This window comes from Symphalangus syndactylus, chromosome 21 (assembly GCF_028878055.3).
Source record: "Symphalangus syndactylus isolate Jambi chromosome 21, NHGRI_mSymSyn1-v2.1_pri, whole genome shotgun sequence".
Taxonomy (NCBI): domain Eukaryota; kingdom Metazoa; phylum Chordata; class Mammalia; order Primates; family Hylobatidae; genus Symphalangus; species Symphalangus syndactylus.
The window spans coordinates 81,744,764-81,771,701 of record NC_072443.2 but is presented as its reverse complement, the minus strand read 5'-3'; the positions used below and the strand labels follow the sequence as shown (position 1 = coordinate 81,771,701).

The window sequence follows — 26,938 nt, the reverse complement described above, 5'->3', positions numbered from 1 at the left end:
GTTGACAATAATTCAAATAGGGAGAAATAAAATACACAAACTCTGTACAGGCCAATATTATTGAGTCAAAACAAAAACATGTCTGCAGCTGCGTAGTCTTTGGTCCAGACTGAGGGAAAAAGCTGGTGTCATGATGGATCAAGATGTATCATTTGCAGTTTCTGGCACTTCCTACCACCTCCCCAAACTCCACGTAATCACCTACTATTCTGATATTTAGCAGTGTGGCTTGTCACAAGAGAGGCGGGAGGGAGAAGAATGCAGAAAGCAGAGAAGAAAGAGATCAGTTTAAAAATTTGAAACAAATGACTCACATCAGAGATATACAATTAGTCCTTATACATGAAAAAAAGCATTCAGTTGTACTCCAAAATAGGTAATGGCATTACACAAGAAGAAGAATGTGAGTGTGCAAAAAATGTATACTTCCTTAGTGGAACAGATTCAAGAAAGTACAATAGGGTTAGCATTGAAGCAGGATTCCACAAGTCACAGTTTTGCAACTGGTTCTCAAACTTAATGTGAATCAGAATCATTTATAGGGCTTGTTAAACTAGAGATTGCTAGGCTCTATGTTCCCCAGAGTTTCTAATCAGTAGGCCTGGGTTGGAGCCCAGGACTTTCTTTTTCTAACAATATTCCTGGTGATGCTGATGCTGCTGACCCAGAAGCCACACTTTCAAAACCATTGTACTACTTGCGTGATGTTGGGCAAATGATTTGATGTTGAAGTCACTTCATTTTTCTTTCAAATCTCCAGGGCCTCAGTTTCCTGATCTGTAAAGTGGGGATAATAATATGTATCCTGTGGCTGTTGTGTGAGGACCAAATTAGATGATGTACATAAGTGAACATTTTTACACTGGGAAGAACCATATAAATAGAAATGGAAGGCACAATGAAAGAGCACAAATTTTGGAATTTAAAATAATCTGACTTCACATGCTGATTATGCATCTTCACAAGCTGTGTAATCACGTGCAGGTTTCTCAACCTCCCTGAGGCTTAGTTACTACACCTGCAAATACCTGAAAAGACTATTGTGAGGATTCACTGTGTTATGATGAAAAAGCACCTGGCCCATAGTGGCATTCTACAAACACCTGTTGCTTTCTGTGAGCACATGCCCGTTGCCCTTTGCCCAAGGCCTGGCTACTGGGCACCCTGGACCTTCCTTCCCTCGCTGCAACGTTAATTACTACCTGGTGTCCCCTCCAGCCATGCAAGTGTATAACTATGTAAAATATGTCTTGCACCAAGCTGCAAATTCAAATCCTAGTCTGCCCTGATGAGATGACAATCCTTTCTCCCTCTTCTTGCCTCCCCTCATTGTGCCCACCAAAACACATTCACAAACAGATGTGCAATGGTTTTTGCTGGCAGTTTTCTATGATGTGCAATTCAGTGTTCTATTTAAAAAGTATTTGGGAATCCTAGGACATTTCTTTCTGTACTTTCAATTACAAGTCAAACCATTTGAATCAGGTACACATAGCAGTACGGACTTGTCTACATCTATATTTCAGATACTCAGCTGTGTAATAATAAGTACTGACAAAGAATTAGAAAATTACAGATTTAGCAGGGCATGGTGGTGTACGCCTACAATCCCAACATTTTGGGAGGCTTAGGTGGATAGATGGCATGAGTCCAGGAGTTGAAGACCACAGCCTGAACAACATGGCAAAACCCCATCTCTACAAAAAATACAAAGATTAGCTGGGTTTGGTGGTGTGCACCTGTAGTCCCAACTACTTGGGAGTCTGGCTGAGGTGGGAAGATCACTTGAGCCCAGGAAGTTGAGGCTGCAGTTAGCCAAGACTGCACCTGCACCACTGCACTCTAGCCTGGGCAACAGAGTGAGACCTTGTGTCAAAAAAAAAAAGAAAAAAAAAAAGAGGAAAGAAAATTACAGATTTAAAATATTCATGAAAATCAATAAACCACTTTCTCCCCCTTTCTGTAGGAAGACAAGAGGCAGTAGGGAATAAATTGACACCTTTAATTGGCAATAATCAAATTCAGACACCTAAGAAAATACATTCAGTACCTCAGGTGGTAGTATTATTTTTTCAAAAAGAAAGTTTCCGTGAAATTACACTGATGATTTTTTCACACACTAAGTACTCTGTATTTAATTGAATACTGCCTCTTCCAACTGCACAATACATGTTGAAAACACTAATGTGAGTATCTCCATCCAAACTTAGCACAGAAAAACAAATTACCTGCAGTTAATTCACAGCAGGCTTTAATGATGTTCTAGAAAATTAATTTAGTCTTTACATATTCTAATTAACTGCACAGAAATTTGATCTCTTCTCTTGGTCTCCCCAAATCCAGGGTTATCATAAAACCCTTGTGGGGTTTTGAACTTTAGTAAGTTACAAGTGGTTCTCAAATTTTGGAGTGGATAAGAAGCATGTAGGGGCTTGTTAAAGTATACAGTCCAGGGCTACATCCTGTCTAGAATTTTTTTTCTGACAACTTGAGTGAGGCATGTTTTACATATCATATAATAAACCCATTTTAGATGCACAATTCAGTGATTTTGGTACATTTACTAAGTTGCGTGACCATCATCATAAATTAGTTTTAGAACATTTTTAGTTATCCTAACAAGATTTCTTATGCCCTTTTTCACCCCCTGCCCCAGGGAACATTAATCCACTTCCTATTTCTGTAGATTTGCCTTTCGGATCTTTTATATCAAGGGAATCACACAATATGTGGTCTTTTGTGTCTGACCTTTTTTTTTTTTTTTTTTAAGACAGGGTCTCTCTTTGTCACCCAGGCTGGAGGGCAGTGGCACGATTATGGCTCACTGCAGCCTCGATCTCCCCAGCTAAAGTGATCCTCCCACCTCAGCCTCCCAAGGAGCTGGGACTACAGGTGCACACCATCACACTCAGCTAATTAAAAAAATTTTTTTTTTGTAGCGATGTCTCATTATGTTGCCCAGGCTGGCCTTAAACTCCTGAGCTCAAGCAATCCTCCCACCTCAGCCTCCCAAAGTCCTGGGATTATAGACATGAGCCGCCATGCCAAGCCTGGCTTTTTTCACCAGGCATATTTTTGAGGTTCATCCATGTCATGGCATGTATCGGTGGGTTGTTCCTTTTAATTGCTGAATCATATTCCATTGTATGGGTATACCCCATTTTGTCTATCCATTCACCAGTCGATTGACATTTACGTTGTTTCCATTTTGGGCTATTATAAATAATGCTGCCATAAATATTTGCAGTCAAATCTTTGTGCAGACATGTGTTTTCATTTTTATTGGGTATTTGACAGTGGAGTTGCTAGATCATATGGTAGTTTTATGTTTAACTTTTTCAGAAAATGCTAACCTATTTTCCAAAATGGCTGCACTATTTTATATTCCCATCCCCTCGAGATTCTAGCTCAGTAGGTCTGGGTGGTACCAGGAATCTGCATAGTGAACTACCTTCCCAGGTAATTCTGACATAGGTAGATCAGAACTACTCCTTAGATTATATACATATGAAAAGAAAATGTGTGAAGAGAAATTATAGAGAAACTTATTGACATGTTGAGCATTTTGCCAAAATACTAGCCTGAATGGGTGCTTACTTTGGGAGCTGAGATAAACTAAAAAAGCCTCCACCACAAGGGACTCTACCTTGTAGCCAACAGGAAGGATGATGGGAAAGAAAATTTACAGCTCGCCACAATATGATGCTAGCTTGCCTGTCTTATAACTGTAAAACTGGGTGCCAAAATTTTTAACTTTCTAAATTACATAAGGTCTTTATAAAATCCTTGAGCACTGTTTTAAGACAGAAAGTATTGCAAGATTAAATTTAGTAGGTGGTTTTCAGATTGCATTTCCTTAAGAAAAATCTGGGCTCCTGGAGATGGGGAATCACTTGCTGATTAGCTGACCTAAGCTTGGCATGCTGTTATTTTAATAACTGCTCCTGGGGTGCAAAAGAAAAAACAAGTTGATTGTGACGCATCTAATCACCCATGTCCTACTCGCTGTGCCAAGAAACTTTCAAGGGCTCAAGACTTTTTACCTCCAATGAGAAAGACAGCACGACGTCTGACTTGGAGAGCTGGTTCTCACTCTCCTCGCCCATGTCGATGATGGAAGCATTGTGGCTGCGTTTGAGTTTCTGGAGCTTGAACTCCCCGCCTTTGGATACCGGCATGCTCTCCAAGTTGGCCATGAGCAGGTTGACAGATGACTTCAGCTCCTCAATGTACATGTTTTCCATTTCTTTGGATACAAACTTGGGAAATTTGCGTTCCTTGGGAAGAAAAAGAAAAGTATGAGCAGAGGAATAAATAGAGAGCTGATTTATATAGGAGGTCTTTGTCTCATGGCCCAGAGTTAGGATCACATCTACTGTTAGTGAAATTCACCCAGATTTCATGGCCTTGTGCTAGAAAAATGTTCAGCCTAGTTGAGTAGACAGCTGCCTGCCTGCTAGTTATTTATACATTCTAACAGGTAAGAAACACGTACATAACCATATAGTAAGAAACAATGAAATGCTTTATTACAGTTCTATTTTTCCCCCAGTTTCCTTCAGCAGATTTGATTTGTAGGAAGAAAAATGGGGTGTTATTTTTCAAATCTGGTTTCAGTTCAGTTTTTCTTTTTAGTAAAATGCAGTCATTTGTTTTTAAGTGAGGGAAACAGAAAGAGACCCTATTTCTGGATATCTACAGAGATTTTCTCACATGAATAATTCAAAAGGAGCTCATTTGAGATGTTTCAAACATAGTCTGTGTCTATTTCTAAGAATAATAGTTACTGTTTTCAAGAAAACTTGAACCAAATTAATGAAGTGATAAAAAATGTGATTAAAATTCTTTAGAAGATAGAGCAATTTGGTATCATAGCTGACCTCTATTTTTTCCTTTCTTGCTTATAAATTTAGTTGTAATTGCAACATGTGCTAACCATGCTATTTCTTTCTTCATACTTCTAAGTTACCTGGAATATGCTTTGGATCGATCACCTTCCCAAACAGTCATTTACCACTTGAAACATAAACTTGCCCTCCCAAGCCCTATTCCATAACTGATGGAGCAAGAAGCAGGCCAAGTCAGCCTGGGTTTTATTTTATTTCATTATTATTATTATTATTTTGCAAGCAACAGAAAAATCCACCTCAAACTGGCTTAAAACAACAAAAGAAAATATCCTGGGGTAGACCCAGCTTCAGGAAAGGCTGGAATCAAGGCTCAGGTGATATCATCACAACTGAGATTTTTGTTAAAATCTTGGCTTTGGTTCTTCTGGGGTGGCTTCATGCTCAGTTTGGCTCCCCTGTTGTCACAGGAATGTTCCTAAAGATGTGGACTGCACAATATCGCATCATGCTATCTAGTGTAAGAGTGAATATTTCCTCTTGTAATATACAAGGAAGATGGAGACAGTCTTTCATCCCCATACTCTCACCCAAAGTCTAACTTATGTAAGTGTCCAATTGGCCATATTACTGGCCAATTTCTATGGCCAGTAATATGCTGTGCTGATTTGCATAGGCATAGCTTATGTCCTCTGTCCTTGTGGCTGGGAGTAGAACTCCACCTAGATCCCATGGAACATGAATTGGTATGACAATTCTGTGTGGCAAAAAAAAAAAAAAAAAAAAAAAAAAAAAAAAAAAAAAAAAAAAGCTGTGTAACATATGGGCATCTGAGTCAGGATGAACCAACTAATTTTATTTAGTGCCCAGTCATCAATCAGATTTACTCTGTCAAGCAGTTGAACTAGACTGAGAGACACTGAGACTGCAATTGGTTGGTAGAACTGAAACATTAACATCTTACAGACTCAGGGTTGGCTGCCACACTGGATCAGGTCAAAGCAGAGTAAGACACTTAACAAAGAAGAGAGAGAAAGAGGTAGAGACAAAGAGAGAGAAGAAGTAAGGGAGGCAGGGACTGAAGGAGGGAGGAAAAGGGAGAGAAAGAAACGAAAGATGCTATCTAGAGTTACAGAAAGGAACTCTGACTTTTATCATTTTCTAATTTCCACAGGACTAGTTATTTCTCCTGTAATTTTGTTCCTTAAGAATTTATTTTTCTTTCAGTAATCCCCCCACCCACTAGTTAGTGAAAAGGATTTTTCTTCCTTGCCACCCCACAGCTTCAGTCAAATACGGAGAGTGGTTCTTCTCCATAGAGCTTGGAGATGTCTTTGTGCTGGTCCAGGGCCAGTCTCCTTCCTACATGAAGGCTGTCAAAAGTCTTGTTCCCCTCTCTCCCTATCTCCCTGCATAACTAACAGCCTTCTTTTCATCTTCCATACTTCAGCTTCAAAATTTCACTTCCCTGGGTTGGGTGCTCCTGTTGTACTTGCTAACTCACCTTCTTGGTAGCACTTATTGAAATGGATTAAATGTTTGTGTCCTTGCATAATTTATATGTTGAAGTCTAATCCTCAATGTGATGGTATTTGAAGATGGGCCTTGAGAAGATGATTAGATCATGAGGGCCCTCATGATGGAACTAGTGCCTTTATAAAAGAGGCCTCAGAGAGCTGCTCATTTGTTCCTGCCAGCATGTGAGGACCTGGTAAAAAGACAGCTGCCTATGAACCAGAAAGTGGGCCCTCATCAGACACTGAATCTGATGGTGCCTTGATTTTGAACTTCCCAGCCTCCAGAACTGTGAGAAACAAATTTCTCCTGTTTATGTCAACTATGGCATTCTGTTATAGCAGCCTGAATAGACTAAGACACTTGTTATAATTATAATTAATCAGTCAATTGTGGAATCTGTTTAATTTCTGTCTTTCCTACTGGGCAATGATTCAGGACCATATCTATCTTAATACTCCTATTGAATTCTCTGTATCTAGCATAAAGTTTGGCACATAGTAAGTATTCAATACATATGAATTGAGTGAATAGATCAATGACTTGTCAAAAATGTCCATATTAAATATCAATGTACCCAAAATTCAGCTGTGAGGAGGAGGTGGAGAGATGATAAATTAAGTTCTGGAAGAACAGCGAGATTCTGCTTTTCCATGTGAATAAATATGGGGGTCTGAAATCCACTCCACAACCTCACAGTACCAGTTCCTTCTGGAACTTCTTAATATAATCACATCCTGCTTTTAAGACTGGGCTAAGCCCACTGTGTGGTTCTTTCTAAACACGCTGTGCATGAATGTGAGGGAAAGAGCAGGACGGACACTTCTGAAATGAGATGATAGGCTGATGATCTTGACAAGAGCTACTAATGATTCATCACAAAAGAATCTCTAAAACTTCCTGCACAGTGGCCTTGAAGTTTTGTCACTCTTGGACTTGATCAGGGACAAGTGTGAACCTCAGAACGTGGATATCTTTTATGCAAAAACCATCAAGATGTGAGGACTTGGCTGCTGGGTCCCCATCACTTGGAAAACATTTACTGCCACAAACACTGTGTAAGGTACAGAGTTAGGCACTAGGAGAATCATGTTCAAAGGATGTAAACTGTCTTTCTTGAGCTTACAGCTACTGGGGAGAAAGATCTATAACGGAACATCAAGGTAGGTACTGTAACGGAAGTATAATGTGATGCAAATCCTTCCTGAGAGAATCAAGGGTGGCTTCCCAGAGGTGGTGACCTTTGGGATGAGGGTCTGTTGGATAAAGAAGAGTTTGCCACCAGGTTGAGATGGCTGAGATAGAGCCACCGCTCTTTTCTCCTTCCCATGGAAAATATTAAAGGCAACCTTGAATCCAAGAAGGTCTATACAAATATACATAGTCACACAATATTTCCTCATATTTCTTGGAATATGGCCTCTCTGCAGAGTGAAGGGAAGAGTGAGGTAGGTTAACTCATGGTCTGAGAGTAGTCCTTAGGCCCCATTAAAGGCTGTCACAGAGCAAAGGTTACATCCCAAGAGCCTGAAGCTCATTGCACTGACCTGTACCTTGCCTCCTCATACTGGGGCCAAAACCTCAGTGAACTACATGGTATTTGGTGCGGGTGGGATAACTTGGTAAGTGGGGAATTTCTGATTTTAATGCCAGTTGCTGGCTTGGTAGTTGCCAGGGGGATGAAGAAAATAGCTAGTGTTTGTGAAGTGGGTTCTTCTTGCTAATCAGTTTTGAGAGACTGTCTTGTCAAGTGCAGTTCCTTCTATCACAACTTGCCTTAGGGACTCACTCAGTGCCTTTTATCTCCACAGTCCTGAGATTTTTGAGGAGGCCCAGTGGTTACAGATACCACCATGCTGACTGAGAGTTAGCTCCACCAAATTCTACCTAGCAAAATACTGGAAAAATCCAAAGAATCATCACTCCTCCCAGAAAGTGGACAGTTCCTAATGACATCATAAAAAGAGGCCCATAAAAACTGAAGTCTGCAAGAAAACAAGGACATTTTTCTGGTCCAAGTACTTGAGCCTTGGGAAGAAATAACATATTTTCAAACCAGGCTGAGGTTCTTGAGTGGAGTTTTTCAGTGGCAGACCCATTACAAACACATTTCAAAGCTGAAGTTGTGCCAAAATAAGGAAAATGCAGTCGTCCATCTCCATTGCTACTTTTTCAAGCATAAAAATAGATTAGCCTTGACAGAAGAATTGTTTATTCATATTGCTTTATGAGAAACATAGCGGATGGGTGGGCAAAGTCCTCCAAAAAAAATCTCTGTTGGCTGTTGATTTTTGTTTTGGGCTGATAACATTCCTCAATGGAGATAGCCTCCCAAGGACAATTCCCACTAGGGTTATTTATGCTCTGAGGGATTTTGGAACATCTTGAAAAATAGCATTTGAAAGTTCTAATGCCTCCCTTAGCTGCTGGCTTTTCTTTTCTGGTTTTGGATTTTTACCCAGAGAGGATGAATGGGGTATGTATAAATGATGACAAGCCTGCCCCCATTCAGAGTGAGGTTCCCTAGACCCCAAAGGCTCAAATGATGAAAGCTGGTGGGCGATCAGAAGGAGGAATGTGACAGAAGGGGCCATGCTAGACACTGCAGCTCGCTATTTAATCCAATCTCTCAGACACTTCCTGGGCTTCTGTCATGTGTCAGGTGGTATGGCTGTCACTGGAGATGAAAAAACCAGGGGAGAGGTGATGGTACGGGGGGACATGCCAGAAAATGACCAGTTAGTGACACATGAAGCAACAGAGGCGTGCAGAGTACAAAGAGGGCATCGAGGAACTCATCCACTCCATGATAGTGAAACGGACCCGACCTTGAATGCTGGGTCTGCTGCTTACTAGCTTTGTAAGTTTGGACAGATTTCTTCACCCATCTGAATTTTGGTTCCCACATATGAAATGAGGATAATACACCTCACAGAATTATTGTGAAAAGTAAGAGATCATAACATGAATACATTTTGATCACTGACACACACAGCCTCTCTTTACACACACACACACACACACACACACACACACACCCCTTGCAAGCACTATGCTCCTACCACCAGCACTGCAAACAACAATAGTACTAATAATGATGGTGCCTATAGTAAAGATAATAATGGGAGTTGGCACTTACTGAGTGCTAACTATGTGCTGGACACTAGGTGAAACACTCTACATGCTTTATTTTACCTTATCTAATCCTTCCAACAACCCACTGATGCACATGCTGCTATTTATCCCTATTTTTTGGAAGAAAATGAGGCAGAAATGTTAAGCAATAATTACTAGAGTTAACCTTGAAACCCAGCAGAGTTTTTGTTCTTAGCTATGATAGGATAAGGCAGAACTTTCTGGCTCCAAATGTCTATAGAGCTGAGGCGACTCTAGGGGTTCTCTCTGCGTGGTGCACCCTGTATGCATCATCTCCTTTCATCCTGGCCAGCAGAAGGCTGGTGACAGCTGAGCCCTCCACAGCAATGGCCATTCCACCATTGCCCAGACAATGTGCACTCTGCAGGGTTAAGCACAGGGAGTAATGAGGATGGGGCTAGCAGGTTAAATGAGAGAAAGAGGTCTTGGTATTAATTTGTCAAAATAGGCATTGCAGACACTAAAAGGCACTTTGGGCTCAGGCATTATAGTTTTCTAGGCTTATTTACCCAATTGGTCTTACTTCCTCAGCTTTTATGAACTAGATGGACTTCCTCCCAGTTGAACAAGCTTCAGAGAACCTCCCTGGCATTTATATTTTTCCATGAGCTCAGGTTTCCCAGGATTTTTAGCTATTGACAAAGGCCAGAGTCAGAGAGGGGTTCCTTGCACACACGTTTTTGTTTAACTGTTCAGGCAACAAGTTGAAAGAAGTTCCTATTGTGTGCTGGACACTTATGTTACTTCACAACACAGCATGGATGCCATGTCCAACATTAGTTTGAAAGTTGGGGGTTAGTATCTTTCTCTGGTAGGAGAGGATTCCATTTGTATCTGGTTTATGGCAATGTGTGGAACAGAACTTTTCCATCAGAGAAATATTTGGATATTATTTCTTACTGATATTTGCAATAGGGCCAGGATATGAGCTACTAATTGTGCTCTGTGTGGAATACCGATCTAAGTGGCATTTCCATATTTAAAATGATGCCTTGAAGAACCAATGGTGTTTTACTCCCAGACCTCTGCCACTGACAATACAAAAGCTCTATGATTTGTCTTAAATAATTAGCTCAAGAATTTTGGAATTTTACACTAAAATTCGGCCAAAAGAACTGGCAAATATCACAGCAGTACTAATGCCACAATCTGTCTGCTTAAGCTCAAATGTCAACTTTTGATCACACAATTTAAATAACTTAGACTTAATTCCTGGGTGAAATTTGGGAACACTTTAATATCAACATGAGAGGATTTGGGAAAATGTTTGAGCAGGGATTACTAAGTCTTTTCTACCAGATTTTAAAAAATGCATTCATATCTCTTTCTAGAAATTTTAAGGCAGCATGACTGATCACAGTGAGACCATCTCTGTCTGATGTTCTTGTGCAGCCGTCTCTGTCTGATGATTCGTGAGATGCTGGTGCGACTGAATTGATAGATTACAGTGCACGGTCGTGGGTAAGGGAAAGTCAGCTTGCTCTTGCCTCCCTTCTCTCCTAGGAAGAGAGGACAAACGTGTCTTTCAGTGGAAATATGTGATGATGAGAATGCTACTGGTGAAATAACCAGGGTCCCTACAATATCTTTTCCAGATTCTAAAAAAATCAAAGTAGAGAGGATTCTGAATTCTAGGAGCCAAATCTGCCTAATGCTGCTGCTTCATTTGGGCTTCTGGATAAGCTGCAGGGAACACACAGCAACTTCTAGTGGAGAAAAGAAAGCAGTTTCCAGGAGGGGGAACCAGCAGGGAGTGAAGAATGGGGTGAGTCCTGTCCTAGAGTAACTTCCTGCTTCTCTTCTGAGTGTTCTAAAGAAATAGCATGAAACGTGGAATTAGACAACTCAGTTTTCTGCGTAGTAGCTGTGTGAACTTGAACATATGTAAACTTCTTGATTTGCCTATACTTGGGACAATTAATGTAATGCCAAAGATTGTTCATCGCGGGTCTAAATGAGATTTTATGTGAATTGCACAGCCAGTATCTGACCGACACATTTAATAAAGGACTGATTAGCAGAGAGAGAGGTCAGGATGAGGCAAGGTAAAAGCCTGAGTAAAGGGCATAATGGATCCTTGGATTGGTAAGAGGAGGAAAGTGACGGCCTATATCTGGGAATAGATTTTGTAATGATACATGCGTACTGGTTAAGAGTGCACACTCTGGCCATTGAGTGACCTTGGTCAGATTCTCTAATGTCTCTACTTTAGCCTCCTCATCTGTGAAATGGGGATAATAATAGCATCTTTCTCATTAGGTTGTTGGAGGGTTAGATTCTCAGATGTAAAATGCTTAAAAGAGTATCTGGCACATAGGAAAACATTAGGTAAGTGATAATTATTACTATTGGGTACATCTGGAGTGTTTCCCAATTCATAATGTCCACTTCACCCACAGCCCCACTTCTTCCCACCCTCATCCTAAATGATATATCCCCGGCATCCACGTGTTCAATGAGACCTTCACCCCTTTTCCACTGTGGATTGGTTAACTGCACCAGGGGTTGGCCCTTGAACCAAGTTGGGCCAGTGAGAGTTCTGATTCTTAGCATTGTGAATTTGCAGGGGATAAGAAAGAAATGATAATGAATGTGACACATGGAGATGGGAGATGCAGGGAGAGTCCTAATCACTCTGCAGGCCCTGGTTGTTCTTTCCTGGGTTCTGGCTGAAGTTTCTCTGCAGGCTCTGTGAAGTACTCCTCCATCTCCGATCTCTTTTACATAAGCTTGCTTGAGTTGGTGCCTCTTATTTGCAATCAAAAGTGCTCTACCCATCTTTTAATTCAGAGAACGGAGTGAGTTACATATGATGGATGACATCTATATCCAGGAATTTCTGGTTATGATATTTACAAGAGCTGACATTCAGCCATATGGGTTGAATTGCACATCCTCACGAAAATTCACTGTGATGCTGGAAATAGAAAAATCGGGGCATGCTAAAAAGAAGATAAGCAGAGGTGATTTGTCTCAATATCTCTTCATGAACTAGCTAATATCTCTTCATGAACTAGCCAATATCTGAGATCTTGATATTTTATTTAATATTTAGTGGAGGAGATATTTCACAATTTTCATCAGTATTAGCCAGGCTGGTTTAGGCAAGGGGAGAATTTATTTTTCTTGGGATCTGACTAAACTGAGGGAAAAGCAGGTACATGGCTGAAGCTTAAGAATAATTACAATCAGGGACTTAAACGGATGTCCTCAGGATTGAGGGCTCCTTGACATCTCAGTGTAGACTCTGTCTCTGTTTCTATGTGTTGGCTTTATTCTCTCGTCATCTTTTCCCTATATGGAAGAATTGAACATTGCTACAGGTATCTTTCTACCACTGGAAGACAACAGCCTTGCTGACCCACAGTCCACAGGCCCTACAAAGGGATTCATTGGTTTAGTTTGCATCAAGTTTCCATTTCTGGACCAATCACGTGTGGCCAGGGCAGGCTGGAAACTGACTGGTTCCACTTGGGTGATGAAGAGCTCACTCTGGGACCAGATAGCTATATAGCAAGGGGGCCACTGGCATGAACGAACATTGCAGAAGAGAGTCAATTTCTGAAAGAACAGGAGACAGTAGAGGGCACTCTATCTCATAGAAACCCTCAATACCCTATACAGGGACCCTCCATATATACTGAAATCATTTTCCATGCTCTGTAAATAATAATCAAGATCCACTTTAATTGCCTACTTCATTGTCTAAGAATGCTTAGTTCTAAGTTGTTAATAATATCTCATTTAGCTTCAGAATATTTAGTGGTGGGGGTTGGGGGAGAGAGTTCTTTGATTTACCATTCAGAGATGAGCATCTTGGCTCATCTAGGGTCTATTAAAAATTAAAATTAGCCTAACACTAGTTTCTTAAATTATCATGTTAAGCCTTAAAGTAAACAAAGCAACTAAATTAAAGGTGCCATGAGGTTATTTTTGAGGTGTGTGTCATTTTTATTTGGATGGGATGAATACTTATTAGTTGGGAATATACTCGTTGTCTAAAAGGCAGATGAATAGACCAAATGACCTCCATTTTCTGGATAATCCACCAGTATGAAACATTTTTACAGGAGAAGTAAATTCTAAAGCTTTATTAATGTTTACTCTCACATTAAGTGGGATTTTAAAACATAACCTTTTATAATACCTTTAGCCAAATCCATAAGCGCATACTATTTTTAGCCACCAGGCTGACTTGATTATAAACTTTAAAGATGTCCAAAAACAAGATGCAAAAGATTTCAGTAAAACTGCTTAAGCACAGGGGGATTTTGATGCTTCTTGGAATCTGTCTGACATCTCCTCCAGTAGGATTCTTTTCTATACCTCCAAGTCTGGAGACACCTCTTTCCATAAAGTGAAAAGCTCTACCTTGTGCCCACCCTCCCTGCTGTTTCTAATAACCCCCACCCTTATATGCACACAGGGCCTGTGAATACAGTAGGAATCAGCAGGAGCCTGTGGCTATTTACGATTTTTATATTTTATTCTTCATGGATTTTTTTGGTATTAATTATAATTGAAAAATGCTTTACTAAAATATTATTTATTTTGATTACTGGAGGCCCACTTAAATGTTGTGCCTGACGTAAGCCTGGTGCCAGCCCTGATACTTAGACAGACTTGAGCTGAGGGTGTGGCACAATCTCTTTGCTCATGCCCAGCAGGTTCAACCTGGACTTCCCCATCTCTAAACCAAGAGCGATAACTGAAATATCCTTGGAGGGCTGTTTTGAGGATTGACTGAGTTGGTACATGTGAAGCATTTAGCATGCTAGACACAGAATCAGCACTCAACTAATATGACTAGCATGACTACTATTAATAATATCAGAGATGGCAGGGATAGCAATAATGGTAGATAACACTTAGCTGTAGTCATCAACAGTAAGACATAACCTCAACCCTGGAGGAGTTCTATATACTGGGAGACTCAGACATGTAAACAAATGATCAGCATTCAATGAGCTGCTATAACGAAGGTTGATATGCGATCTGACCAGAGCACAAAGGTGGAAAGGACTAACTGCTAAGCTCTTAGAGAAGGTGTTTTAAGTCAGGTACCGAAGGCTGAGTAGGTGAGTTTGCTAAGTGTAGGGGAGAAAAATGGTTACTCCAGGTAGAGACACCAGTGGGTATAAAGACACCAAGCCTGGAAAGGGCTTGGTATATTTGGAGGGAGACATTCTCTGTAGTTGGACTTGGGAGTTCTGGTGGGAAAGTTGTGCAAGGTGAGGCTAAAATGAAAGGGTAGAGTCTGTTGGTTAAGAGTCTTGAATATCATTCTAAAGTGGTTAGATTTTGTCCTGGGAGCAATGAGGGAATCTATTGAAGGATTTTGAGGCTCTGTTTTGAGATGTTTATATATGAGTTTTAGCATGGCAACTGTGTGCAGGATGGATAGAAAGTGGGGGAATTGGAGCCAGGGATACCCATTAAGAGACTATTGTAACATCCAGGTGCTGAAGATGAGGGTCTGGATCAAAGCACCAGTAGTAGGGCTGGAAACCAGTCAAGAGATCTGACCCACATTTAAGAGGCAGTCACTGGAAGCAGGGTGGCTGATTGAGTGTGGAACATTGCAGGGAGGAAGGAGAAATTGACAATGGCTAGGAGGTTTCATCCACAGAGATTGGATATAGAACACGAGAAGAAGAGTAAATATAGTTATGTGTGTGGGGTGGGAGGAAGAAGACAAGGAGCTAGATTTTGAAAGCATTCAACCTGAAATGCCAGGAAAATGTTTAAGTGGAAATGTTCAGTAGACTGTTGGAGCTATGAGTCTGGAACTCAGAAGGAAGGTTGGAGGACTGAGCTTGGGTATTCACTGGAGCATAGGAAACGCATGAGGTATCTCTGGGAGAGCTTGCCTTGAGAAAGACGGGCTGAGGGCCCAGTGAGGGTGATTGTCCTCATCTTCCCTCCTCTCTGCTTCTCAGCTTTATCCTTTAGAGGCTGTTAATAATCAGTGTGCTTCCTGAGTGAGACTTTGGCCTGGACCCCAGCAAACAACCACAATGTTTCCTTACCCTGGCTATTTGGTCTGCCATTTGTAGACGTCCATCCAGCTCTCGTCTGATCTGGGCTGCTTGCTCATCTGGATTGTCCAGCTGCACAAAAGCACAAACATTGAGACTTTTAGTTTGGGTCACAAATGCCAATAAACTCATGACATTCCATTTTACACCCCTTGCATTGTGCTCCGTGGACATATTTCAGTTAAAAAAAATTCTTGTAACTGACAAATCCAGTCTGAGTGAAATTCCAAGTTAATTCTTCTAGGCAGAGCATGACATGGTAGGCAGTTGCTAAGACAGGCATTTGAATGACCTTGCAAAAGAATCATCAATCTCTTCTGAACTGTTTGGCAGCAGTGTTTCTAATGAGGACCCAATGCACACTTCCTTTTGGCCCAATGAAAAAAGTGCTTACATGGCAGATGTACAAGGAAGGAGATGGCAATATAACTATTAGAAATGTCAGGAGCAGACATAATGCATATCCCCAGTGCACACATGGCACGGGTCCAGCCACTCTCCACCTCTGGACCATGGGAGATAATAAGTCATTGCATTCCTTCTCTTTGAACCCTGAGACCTCAACCAGCTCTCCAGATGGCTACTTCCAATCAGCTGGTGTTGATATCTAAGTTGAAATCTATCCCTGTCTTCCCTGATGATGAGAGCTATTTGGATATAAAGATCAGAACATCCAGGCATAAATAAGCCTGGACAATTCCCTAACTTCTCTGTTTTCAGTTTTTTCTATCTAAAGAAAAAGGGGTCAGTTATGTAGTCTTCATCCCTTTTACATATTTCTGTTACTCTTTGAAAGGACTAGCAGACATTTCTGTAAAGGGCCCTATATTCAAAACTTCAGGCTTTGAGGGCCATAAGATCTCTGTTGCAATAAGTTGACTCCTCCCTTGCAGGCGAAAACAGCACTAGACGATATGTAAGTATAGATAACATATAAGTGAATGTAAGGGCTGTAAGTGAATGAGACCCACTGTATTCTAATAAAATTTTATTTACAACAGGTAGCAGGCCTGTTGCTCATTTCCATTTTAGGAGTTGAAACTATGATTTCCAAGCAACCCTAGCATTGTCTTTCAAGCTGTACTGAGTCTGCTTATTCAGCAAGTTATATTTTATTCACAGAAAAGTTTACTAAGGAGCAGTGGCATTCAAATAAAACGGTTTTTATTCCTCTTTTTAGTATATATTAATTCAAAACAAAAAGTAGCATAAGAAATATGTGCGTTTTCTAAGTCCCTTTCTTCTAAAATCAGTTTTAGAAGAAAGTTTTAAGCTCCCTGCCTACAAAAAAAAAAGATTCTCACCTATGCTGTGAAATGATATAGCAAATAAGTTATTTGGAATATGATATAAACAGTAACACTAGAAAATGTATGGTCATACTTTTGAAGCATCATAATTAATCTTCTTTGGTTTACTTTACAAAACACATTGAAAATCCATCTGGCTTTATGCTGTTCATTTTAATCACCCTGTTCAATTCAGGAACCAGCATCACTTTATCTTCCCCTTTCCACAGTTTGGGAGAAGGACTATTCCTTAGATCATGAAAACTGGATTGCAACATTTGGCTAAGTATTATTCTAAGGCAGGGTTTTCCAAAGCGTGTTCTGTTACAAAGTCTTTGAGAAGCTCTGCAGTAAGAAAATTTGTTGGCCGGGCGCGGGGGCTCACGCCTGTAATCCCAGCCCTTTGGGAGGCCTAGGCGGGCGGATCACGAGGTCAGGAGATCGAGACCATCCTGGCTAACACGGTGAAACCCCGTCTGTACTAAAAATACAAAAAAATTAGCCGGGCGTGGTGGCGGGCGCCTGTAGTCCCAGCTATGCGGGAGGTTGAGGCAGGAGAATGGTGTGAACCCGGGAGGCGGAGCTTGCAGTGAGCCGAGATCACACCACTGCACTCCCGCCTGGGTGACAGAGCGAGACTCTGTCTCAAAAAAAAAAAAAAAAAAGAAAATTTGTTACACTTTGACCAACTCAACTATTTATTTTTTCTCCCCCGAGATGGAGTCTTCCTCTCTTGCCCAGACCGGTGTGCAGTGGTGCGATCTCGGCTCACTGCAACCTCCGCCCCCTGGATTTAAGCAATTCCCCTGCCTCAGCCTCTCAGGTAGCTGGGATTACAGGCATACGCCATCGCGCCCAGCTAATTTTTGTTATTTTTAGTAGAGACAGGGTTTCACCAGGTTGGCCAGGCTGGTCTGCGAACTCCTGACCTCGTGATACGCCTGCCTTGGCCTCCCAAAGTAGTGGGATTACAGGCGTGAGCCACCGTGCCTGGCCCCAAGGCAACCATTTTTAAACTGAAGCTAGAATTTTTATTTTTTGCATAATACTCATAGAACATGAGTCGGAAATTCTATTCTAAACAAACGTAATGCACACCACCCAAAAGCAGTCACACGACTGACCAGTGGTCCATCCCAATAACCACTTGTTGACAGGCACACACACGTGGGAAATACAGTGTCCTCGGTGCTGTTTTTAGGCTCCAATGAGCTGCTTTTCTTTTTATTCCCTTGGGAAGCCCCAGAGTTCTTCAGCTCTAAGTGCAAATCCACTGGGAACACTCAGAAATGTCTTGTTCAAAATACATATGCAAATGAAACATTCAACTACTTCACTGGGAAGCAGCAAAATGATTTGGTTATTGGCTAAAGTTGGTTAACAGCTAAATGATTTGGTTAGGAGAATTTTGTCGGAAGATACATGCTCATACAGGTTAAAACAGAAGTGGGAAAATACAGCCCAACAGAACCAGCTGCATTACTAAATTTTTCAGAGGCATTTGGGTTCTCCCACTGGCTTCATAGAAGGCAACTGGAAACAGCAGAAAATGCTGGCAATGAAGATGAGTAGGCAAGGTCTACATTAAGCTTAATTTATTCTTTTATTCATTAGTTCACTAATTTACTCATTCATTCATTAAATTTTTATGGAATATCTTGATATGTCAAGATATTGGAATAAGAAAGGAACAAGTCCCTGACTCCATGGAGCTTAAATCCAACAAGAACAGGCATGATTTGGGCATAAAGAAGAAAGGATTAGCATTTATCGATGCCTGTACCAAACACCAAATACCCTATGACCTGTTTTACAGCCTTTTCTAAAGGGTCCCAAGAAACAGAGGCTAGTGTGCATTCACACAGGAAAAAGGATTCTAGGGTGAGGAAATGATGATTCCTCTTGAAAATTTGTAATATGTCAGCATAATCAAGACTTTGAGAAATTCTAGAGTAAATAATTGTTTTTAACTGCATTTAACCTTGTCTTTTACACAATTATTCCACCAAAAATCACACATTCCACAGAGCAGTTTGGAAAATTCCACATGTGAAACAACAACTTTTTAAGGTTGGTATCATTATCCCCATTTTACAGCTGAGGAAACTGAGTCTTGGTAAGGTAGAGGAACGTGCCCCAAATCACACATCTGGTAAAGTGGTGCTAGTCACCTGAAACCAAGTCTGCTCTGCCTCAAACTGGAACTGTTTTGCTCTGCATTATGTTGGCTGCATACTTAAGTGCCTTGTTTGGTTTTCTAATTGATCCTGACAGTTAACTAGCTCAGCAACCTCACTTTGTTCCTTGTAGACACAGGCCAGTTTGATTCATAGAGCCACCACTGAGGGCAGAGAAATGTCAACCCTCTGTCATTTGTCATGACTGATTTCTTTTGGGGAGGCTGTAGCAGTGCTGGATTCCTCCCTAAGAAATAATAGCAATGGGTGTGTCCTTATCCTGGTTGTGCCACTTAGTAGCTGTGTGACACTGGGCAAGATACTTAACCTCTCTGTGCTCCCAGCTCTTCTCATCTGAAAAATCAGGTTAATGAGACCTGAGGTTGTCATGAGAATCAATGGAGACAACGGATATAAAGGGCTTAGTCCATGGCTTGGCATACAGCAAACCCTCATGAATGGTGGCTGCTGCTCCTCGTGTTGTTATTTTAGAGCAGTCCATGTTGGCTGCATTTCTGACATGGACCACAACGGGGCGTCAAACGTTCAGAAGAGAAGGCACCAGATGGGACAGTGTCCCTCACTGGCGTGAATGTGGGGTCTCGGTCTGACAGTCTGTGCAGCAGAAATGATGTGATCAGAGGCTCCCATCTCTTGACTAATTTCCCTGGCTTTTCTGTCTCCCACTTTCTCTGGGGTCCAGTCCCCATGCTCTGTTAGACTTTAATTAGCGGGAGTGACCAGAAGGCGGCCACTGCTGCCTGACAGCTAATGATCTGAAGAGAGGATGAAAAGGGAAATGCAACTGAAGCTCCCTAAAATAGCTTGGCGTGATAGAGAAGGCCATCCTTGCGTGAGGAGCTTGACAGCTCCACTGTATGAAATCCCAAAATATAAAGAGAAATCAAGTAATTACCTTTTCAAGGGCTGGAAAGAAAAAGCTAGAGAGTGAGCTTCCATGGAAACGAGGTTCTGTTTATTGCGCTGGTCTTTTCCACTGAGGAAAGGAAAGATCAGCTGGAGAATCGAGCCAAGGGCAAGCCTTTCACGTTGACAACTCATTAGGGTTCGAAAATGTACATGTGCATAAAGGCTCTTTACCTAATTAGACAAATAATCTTCCTACTAGAAGAGGTCAAGCAGAGGCTGCGTGGTTGTTTTGACTTGTCAGTCAAGCAGAGGGAAATATTTCCTTGGGCTTTTCCTTTAAAGTGATGGAGAACTAAGCCCAGCACTGCACAAGTATAGACAGGTATTGCCTGAGCCATCAGTTCGAGTCCACCAGAGGCAATTGTCTCTAGCTCACGGGTGGTACTCTTTCCGTCAATGCAGAGATGAAAACTCTGTCCTGTCACTGTAGCGCCAATTTAAACACAGACTGGAGATATAGCAGGGTGGAGTCGCACCCTAGCAACCTTGTCAAGTTTCTTAACCTCACCACGCCTCAGTTTCCGCATCTGCAGAGTGGACATCATTTTATCTTGCATAGCTATTTGAAAGGACAAAATGACAAAATGTGCTGCATTGTCCAAGGGAAGTCAGACCGACTTGGTTCCACTCTTGGCTTTTTTTTTTTTTTGCCATTTCCTTACTGACACGGATTGAACAAGCAATCGAATCTTTCTGAGCCTCAGTTTCCTTATCTGTAAAACTGGGATAAGATACCTACCCTGGCATGTTATGAGGATTAAGTCAGATGATATACATTCAAAGCACCCAGTGAGGTAGGTGTTGGCACATAGAGGTCCTGTAGTTTAGCAAAGTTTATAGAGTTATCCCCTATTTTAGAATGCGGAGTCACCAGATGTGAATTCTCCTCCCTGCCTTTATCATATATGAAAGAAATCAGACCAGGGTGGGGAACCATGGGACCCTGGAATGAATGTTAGGAACCTGTGTTCTGATCCTTAGTTTGCCTTTAGCTGTGGGATCTCGAGCCAAAGTCGTGACCTCTCTGTGCACAGTCCCTTCATCCGAGAGAAATGACAAGGTTTCAGCTACTATGTTTCAGGATTATCTGAAAAGCCTAGACTGGTATTTCCCAAAGTTATATTCTAGGGAATATCAGTCCTGCAGGTTCTCTAGATCCTCGATGAGAAAGGATTCTGTGGTCAAATAAACTCTGGAAGCTCACTCTATCCCATTCCTGGAGACACACAACACACATGAGCACGAAATCCTACACCAAGGCAACTTCATGCAGCCCCACATTCCCAAACATAATTGAACATGTGTTCCCAGGAACACATTCTGGGATGTGCTCACCCAGGCAATTTTCCTGTGTGCTTCATTTTTCTCATGTCTGCAGACAGAATTTTGGGGGTGGGGGAAGACAGGAGGAAGCAACCCCACTATGCAAATAGGTCTACATATCAGCAAAAAAGATTCACGCCTGGGAATGCCCTGTCTGACCTCTAGGGTGATGAAGAAGTTGTCACAGGGCCTGGGCCTGGAGCCTCCTCATTAGCTTCAGAGGCCTTGGAGAAGTGGCCTTGACAGTGCGCCTGGGAGACATCCTTGGGTACCAGCTACCCCCGGGGATGCCTGAATTTTCTGGTGCTCATGCACTAACGACGATAAGGAGGCAACTTCAACCCTAGACTCTTCCAAAGTCATCAGTGTCGTTGCCAAGAGGCAGCCTTCGGTCAACCAAAGAGAGGACGTGACTCAAATGCACAGAAAATGTAAACAGAAATAGGCAGATTACTTTATGCATTATGTGAATAATGGTTCTGCTTTCTGGAAAAACCTGTGGTTCTCAGCCTCAGAGTAAATGAACCAACTTCAGCCTCAGGACTAAAGTGATAGTGATCCAGACTGGCTGGAAGGAGTTTCAGGGACAATGCAGTAACCTCAGACTGGGGGTGTGGCCCCCTGCTGAGCTCTGCAGCCTGTGGGGCACCACATCCTCCCTCGGTGTGCTCCACTGGATACTTCACTTAGGTTTTTGGGAGGGCTAGCTTTCTCCTGCTGCCAAGTTTTTGCACAGGCTGTTCTTCATGCCTGGGGCACTCTTCCTTATCTCTCCCTTGACTGGTAACCCTTTCTTATCCTTCATCCTTCAGCTTTGCAGCAACTCTGCTCTGCTCTCCAGATCTGTGAATTTCTCCTGTCTCTCCTTATAATTATGCACCTTTCCTTTCCCTTACTAACATATATCACCATTAATTTACATGTACTTATGTGATTTGGTGTTTGCCTACTAGGCTGTAAGCTCCATAAGGGCACGGATGGGTGTTATTTTGCTTGTCTCTGGATCCCTGGCACCTACTTATGTAGGTGCTACTTGTACATTACAGTGGCAAATACAGAGTGGGCTCTGGGTAAATGCCTGGCAGACGAATAAAACGACTGCCTGACTAGCTACAGGACTGAGTTAATCAGCTGTGACCCAAAAAGGGAGAATGACCTACCCACAGTCGCACAACGATCAGTGAGGGCTGGGACCAAATTCCCAATCAGCTAACTTCTAGTTTGCTCTGTCTTGCTGCCTAGTGGCTGTGTTCCAGCAGGTGCCATTCTCTGCAGAAATCGGTAAAGACTGAACTTTGCTGGCCTATAACCAGTCTCTTTCTTGATTAAAGCTTTCCTTATTCTGGGATTTGGGGATGGAGACGGGGTCTCTATAAGCAGCTGCCGTGCAAGCCACCTGCTGACCTGGGTTTAGCTTGTTTTCTCTCTACTTTGTTTTCTCTCTACTTCCCAGTGTGCCCCCTGGGTTCCCAGAGATTAGTGTCTGAGATGGAGGCTGCCAAGAGCCACTGCAGAGGAGGGTGGAGGCACCTCCCCATAAAGCACTCCCATCAGCTGGCAGGGCCCTCCTTTCCTCCACAGCCCCATGTTTTTTTATCCTCCTTCAGAGACAAGCTGCTCCAGCAAATGCTGCGTTCCTGGTGCACTGCAGTCTGGAAAGTTACAGCTGGGACAGTGTCAGTTCCCAACCAGGAGATGGGGGTGCCCAAGCTCCTGCCACAAGACTGCACTGGGGTTTGAACTGTGGCTGTTTTGCCGCATTCAGGGCCTGGCTACTGCCTTCAAATTCCTTCCTCTCATCTCCTAAAGCCTGTGTCTTGTGTGTCCACCTTTAACATAGAGCCTGTAGAACACGGTCAGCAGGTGCCCCCACTCCACTGTCCAGGTTCAAATCTTTGCCTTTCCACTTTAAAGCTGAGCAATCCTAGGAAAGTGATTGGACCTCTCTGAGCCCTAGCTTTTATTTTTTTCAACTCTTTTAACTTTAAAATGGGGACAATAATGATAATACCTACCTCATAGGATCGATAAGAGATTAAATAAGATGGACGCATATGACAATTAGCAGAGTGCTTGGCATGCAGTCACGTTCAGTAAATCTTAGCAGCCATTAGTCCTTGGCATTCCATAGCCTGCATATATTCTCCCTTAAAGAAATTCTGATTCTGCAGCACTTAAAGTAGTATAACAGATTTCCTCCCCTTTTGAGTAAGAAACCAAGCTTTAAAAGGTTAAATAGTTTGCCTGTAGCTTCAGAGATAATTAGCTTGAGATAAAGGCAATAATCCTTAGGAAAAAAATCATGGATTTCAGAATCAGAAAACCTTGAGATCTAATGCTGTTTGTGACACATACTCACTGTGTGATCAGGGCCAGATGCCTAACCTCTCGGAGCATCTGCAGCTGCTGCACTAAAATAATAACCTCAAAGGACTATTGTAATGATCACAATAAATACTCTCAGACAGCAGGGGTTCAACACATTGTAGGTATATATAACTCTACTATTATCACTGGAAGAGAATCTGATGAAATCTGCAGCCTTGCCGTCCATCCGAGTCTTTACTAAGGGCTCTGTTTCAGGGTTATTTGTAGAAAGAACACGGAGTTTGGTCTCCCATGCAGTCAATTACATTCTGTTGTTACAAAAAAATCATCCAAGGAGATGATACTAACTAATTTGTGGAAGAGTTAAAATAAGATCATTTGTGTCTTTCTTTATCATGCCTTATTTCCTTTCCAAGAGAAGACCTTGGGTAGGTCAAAGTTTCCATTCTGAATGATGTACTTCTTGTTTGCAAAATGCAGGGTTTAGCTCCCAGGTTTTGCCAGCCAATGAGAACCCTGCCTGTATTTGAGTCACCAGTTTTATGTCTTTGCTGGCTTCTGGCAATGCAGTAAATATAACCCAAGAGCTCCAAAATGCAGCAATTTTCTGAGCAAGCAACAAATAAATACATTAAAAAAAAAAAACCCAAACAGAAAACCAATCCAGTTCTTTATGATCATGTAGTGCTCAGTCAGTCTTTCCCCATCTTCCCCGCAGTCCCGAAATGACCTCCCCTCTTCTTTCTACCATTTCAAGTCTGATATGTCATTCAGAATTGGGCTTCAGGCCTTTCTTCAAGAAGCCCTCCTTGATTACTTTCGCCAGGCATCAACACACTTTTATAGGAATCGCTAGCAAGCTTTCTATGTGCCCTGGGCCTTAGCTCTCTCTTCCACTCCAGAGCAGTCATAGCACATGGTAGTCAGAGACCCAGGAGCTGAAAACAGTCAGATCTGGCTTCAAATCCTTGCTCTGCCACTTTCCAGCTCTGTGACATTGGGCGATCTACTAAGCTCTCTCCGTCTGTGCCCTTATTTGCAAAGTGGGATTCCTAACAGTAACAATGCCAACAGCAGAGGCTTGTTATGAAAATGAAAGAAGACGGTACTCATAAAGCACTTAGCATGGTGCCCCAAATATGAGGGGTTGCAAGGTTAAGGCTATAATTTAGTACTATTGAGGCCAGAGACTGTTTTTTATCCAGCATAGAGGACGCAGCTGTGTTTTTTTAAATGGGTTATTTTAATGATCTTTATATCTGGGGCTGGGAGATTGTCCAATTCACCTGCACTATCCTAAAGACATAGGGAACTGAAGCCATTCAAAGAAGAGAGTGGGTGTTGTCTTTCTGTGTGAGTGTGGCAGCCGAACCTCAGGGTATAGAGGAAGCAGTTGGTTTTGTGAAGAAAAACATAGGGGGCTAGGCCTGGTCTGTCCCTTCCTAGCTGTGCAGTCACCTCCTAAATATCTCTTGAATCCATCTATGCTGTATATCCACTTCCCTAAGCCAGGCTCCCATCATCTCCATCCTCAACCACCGATTTCACATTCATCCTCTCTTGCCTCCCTCTGATACACAGCAGTTCTCCCTCCTGGCTGCATATTTGAATCTCCAGAGACAGATAAAAGGCAATCCTAATGCTGAGGCTGCACCTGGACCAAATAAATGTGACATTCCGGGCTGGGGCTCAGGCAGCAGTATTTTATGTTTGTTTGTTTTTTTTGAGACAGAGTCTTGCTCTGTCACCAGGCTGGAGTGCCAGTGGCATGATCTCAGCTAACTGCAACCTTCGCCTCCCAAGTTAAAGCAATTATCCTGCCTCAGCCTCCCAAGAAGCTGGGACTACAAGTGCATGCCACTACGCCTGGCTAATTTATTTATTTTATTTTATTTTATTTTATTTTTAGTAGAGACGGGGTTTCACCATGTTGGCCCAGATGGTCTCAATCTCTTGACCTCGTGATCCACCCACCTCAGCCTCTCAAAGTGCTGGGATTACAGGTGTGAGCCACCACACCCAGCCAATTTTTTTAAAACCCTCAGAGTGATTCCAACGTGCAGCCAGGACTGAAAACCTCTATCAAAATCCAGTGGTTCTCAAACTTTGGTGCCCATAAAAATCAACCAGAGAACTTGTTAAAACACACAGTCCTTGGCCTCACCCCTGGGAGAGTTTTGATTCAGCAGGCTTGAGGTGACAACCAAGAATTCATCCTTCTAAACGTCTCCTGGGTGGTGGTGATGCTGCGAAACCACACGATATGAAGCAAGAATATAATTCATGCTTTGCAAGGCAGGCTGCTCACCTTTTTGGAAAGTGCATTAGCTCATGTTACTCTCCTGCTTAAGACCTGTCAGTAACGTTCCATTTCCCTTGGTAGTAGGAGCCTGAGATCCTTATCAAAGCTCTGAGAGCTGTTGCCATCTGGCTCCTGCACAGCTTTCCAGCCTCATCTCCCATCACTCTGTCTTGTTCTGTACGCTCAGACCATTCTGTACTTCTAGGTTCACAAACATGACATACTTTTGCTTGGCCCCTGGTCAACGTGAATTTTCTTTCCTCTCCTGTCATCATTTTTTTCCCCCTGAGACAGGGTCTTTCTTTGTTGCCTAGGCTGGAATGCAATGTTGAGATCATAGCTCACTGCAGCCTTGACCTCCTGGGCTGAAATGATTCTTCCACCACACCCTCCTGACTAGCTGGGACTACAGGCATCATCATGCCCAGCTGATTTTTGTATTTTTTGTAGAGATGGGGTCATGCTACGTTGCCCAGGCTGGTCTTGAACCCCTGGCCTCAAACTCCCATATGGGCCTCCTAGAGTGCTGGTATTATAGATGTGAGCCACTGCACCTGGCCCTCTGTTATCTTTGTCTGGTTAACAGTAAATCATTAACCCGAAGTCTAGTCTCAATATTGTTACCTTAGGGGCCTTCTTGGTCTCAGCCAAAGTCACCTATTCTAGGCTGCCCTAACATCTTGAACCTCCTCTTTTATCACTCCCATCACATTTGTGTGATTTGCTTCTTGGCATGTTCTGTGCAAGACTGTAAGTGCCTTTGGCAAAGACCTTGTCTGTCTTGTTCATTATAAAAACAGCCAATGACTGATGTATGGTAAGGGAGTAAGAAATATTTGCATAGTTAAATTTGCGATAGAGATAATAACATCTATGTGGCAGGGATGTTTTGAAGAGTTAATGAGATGTTTTTCCAGGCACTTAGTGTGGTGTCTGACACTTAATAGGTGCTCAAACCATGACCTAAATAGAAATCTGAATGCAAATGGTTTAAACTTATTAAATTCTGTTGAATGAGTAAATGAAAGTGAGT

The 26,938-nt window shown here is 42.2% G+C and overlaps 1 protein-coding gene across 21 annotated transcripts in view; it reads right to left on the bottom strand.

Moving 5' to 3' along the window:
* CADPS (calcium dependent secretion activator) overlaps window positions 1-26,938 on the bottom strand; it is a 477,516-nt gene that overhangs the window by 249,736 nt on the left and 200,842 nt on the right. For all 21 annotated transcript variants that reach the window (XM_063630798.1, XM_055260407.2, XM_055260410.2 and 18 more), the window contains 2 exons: window positions 15,548-15,628; window positions 4,044-4,277 (listed from right to left, as the gene is read on the bottom strand). In XM_063630798.1, coding sequence (XP_063486868.1) covers window positions 4,044-4,277; window positions 15,548-15,628 — 315 coding nt within the window. The remainder of the gene's footprint in view (window positions 1-4,043; window positions 4,278-15,547; window positions 15,629-26,938) is intronic.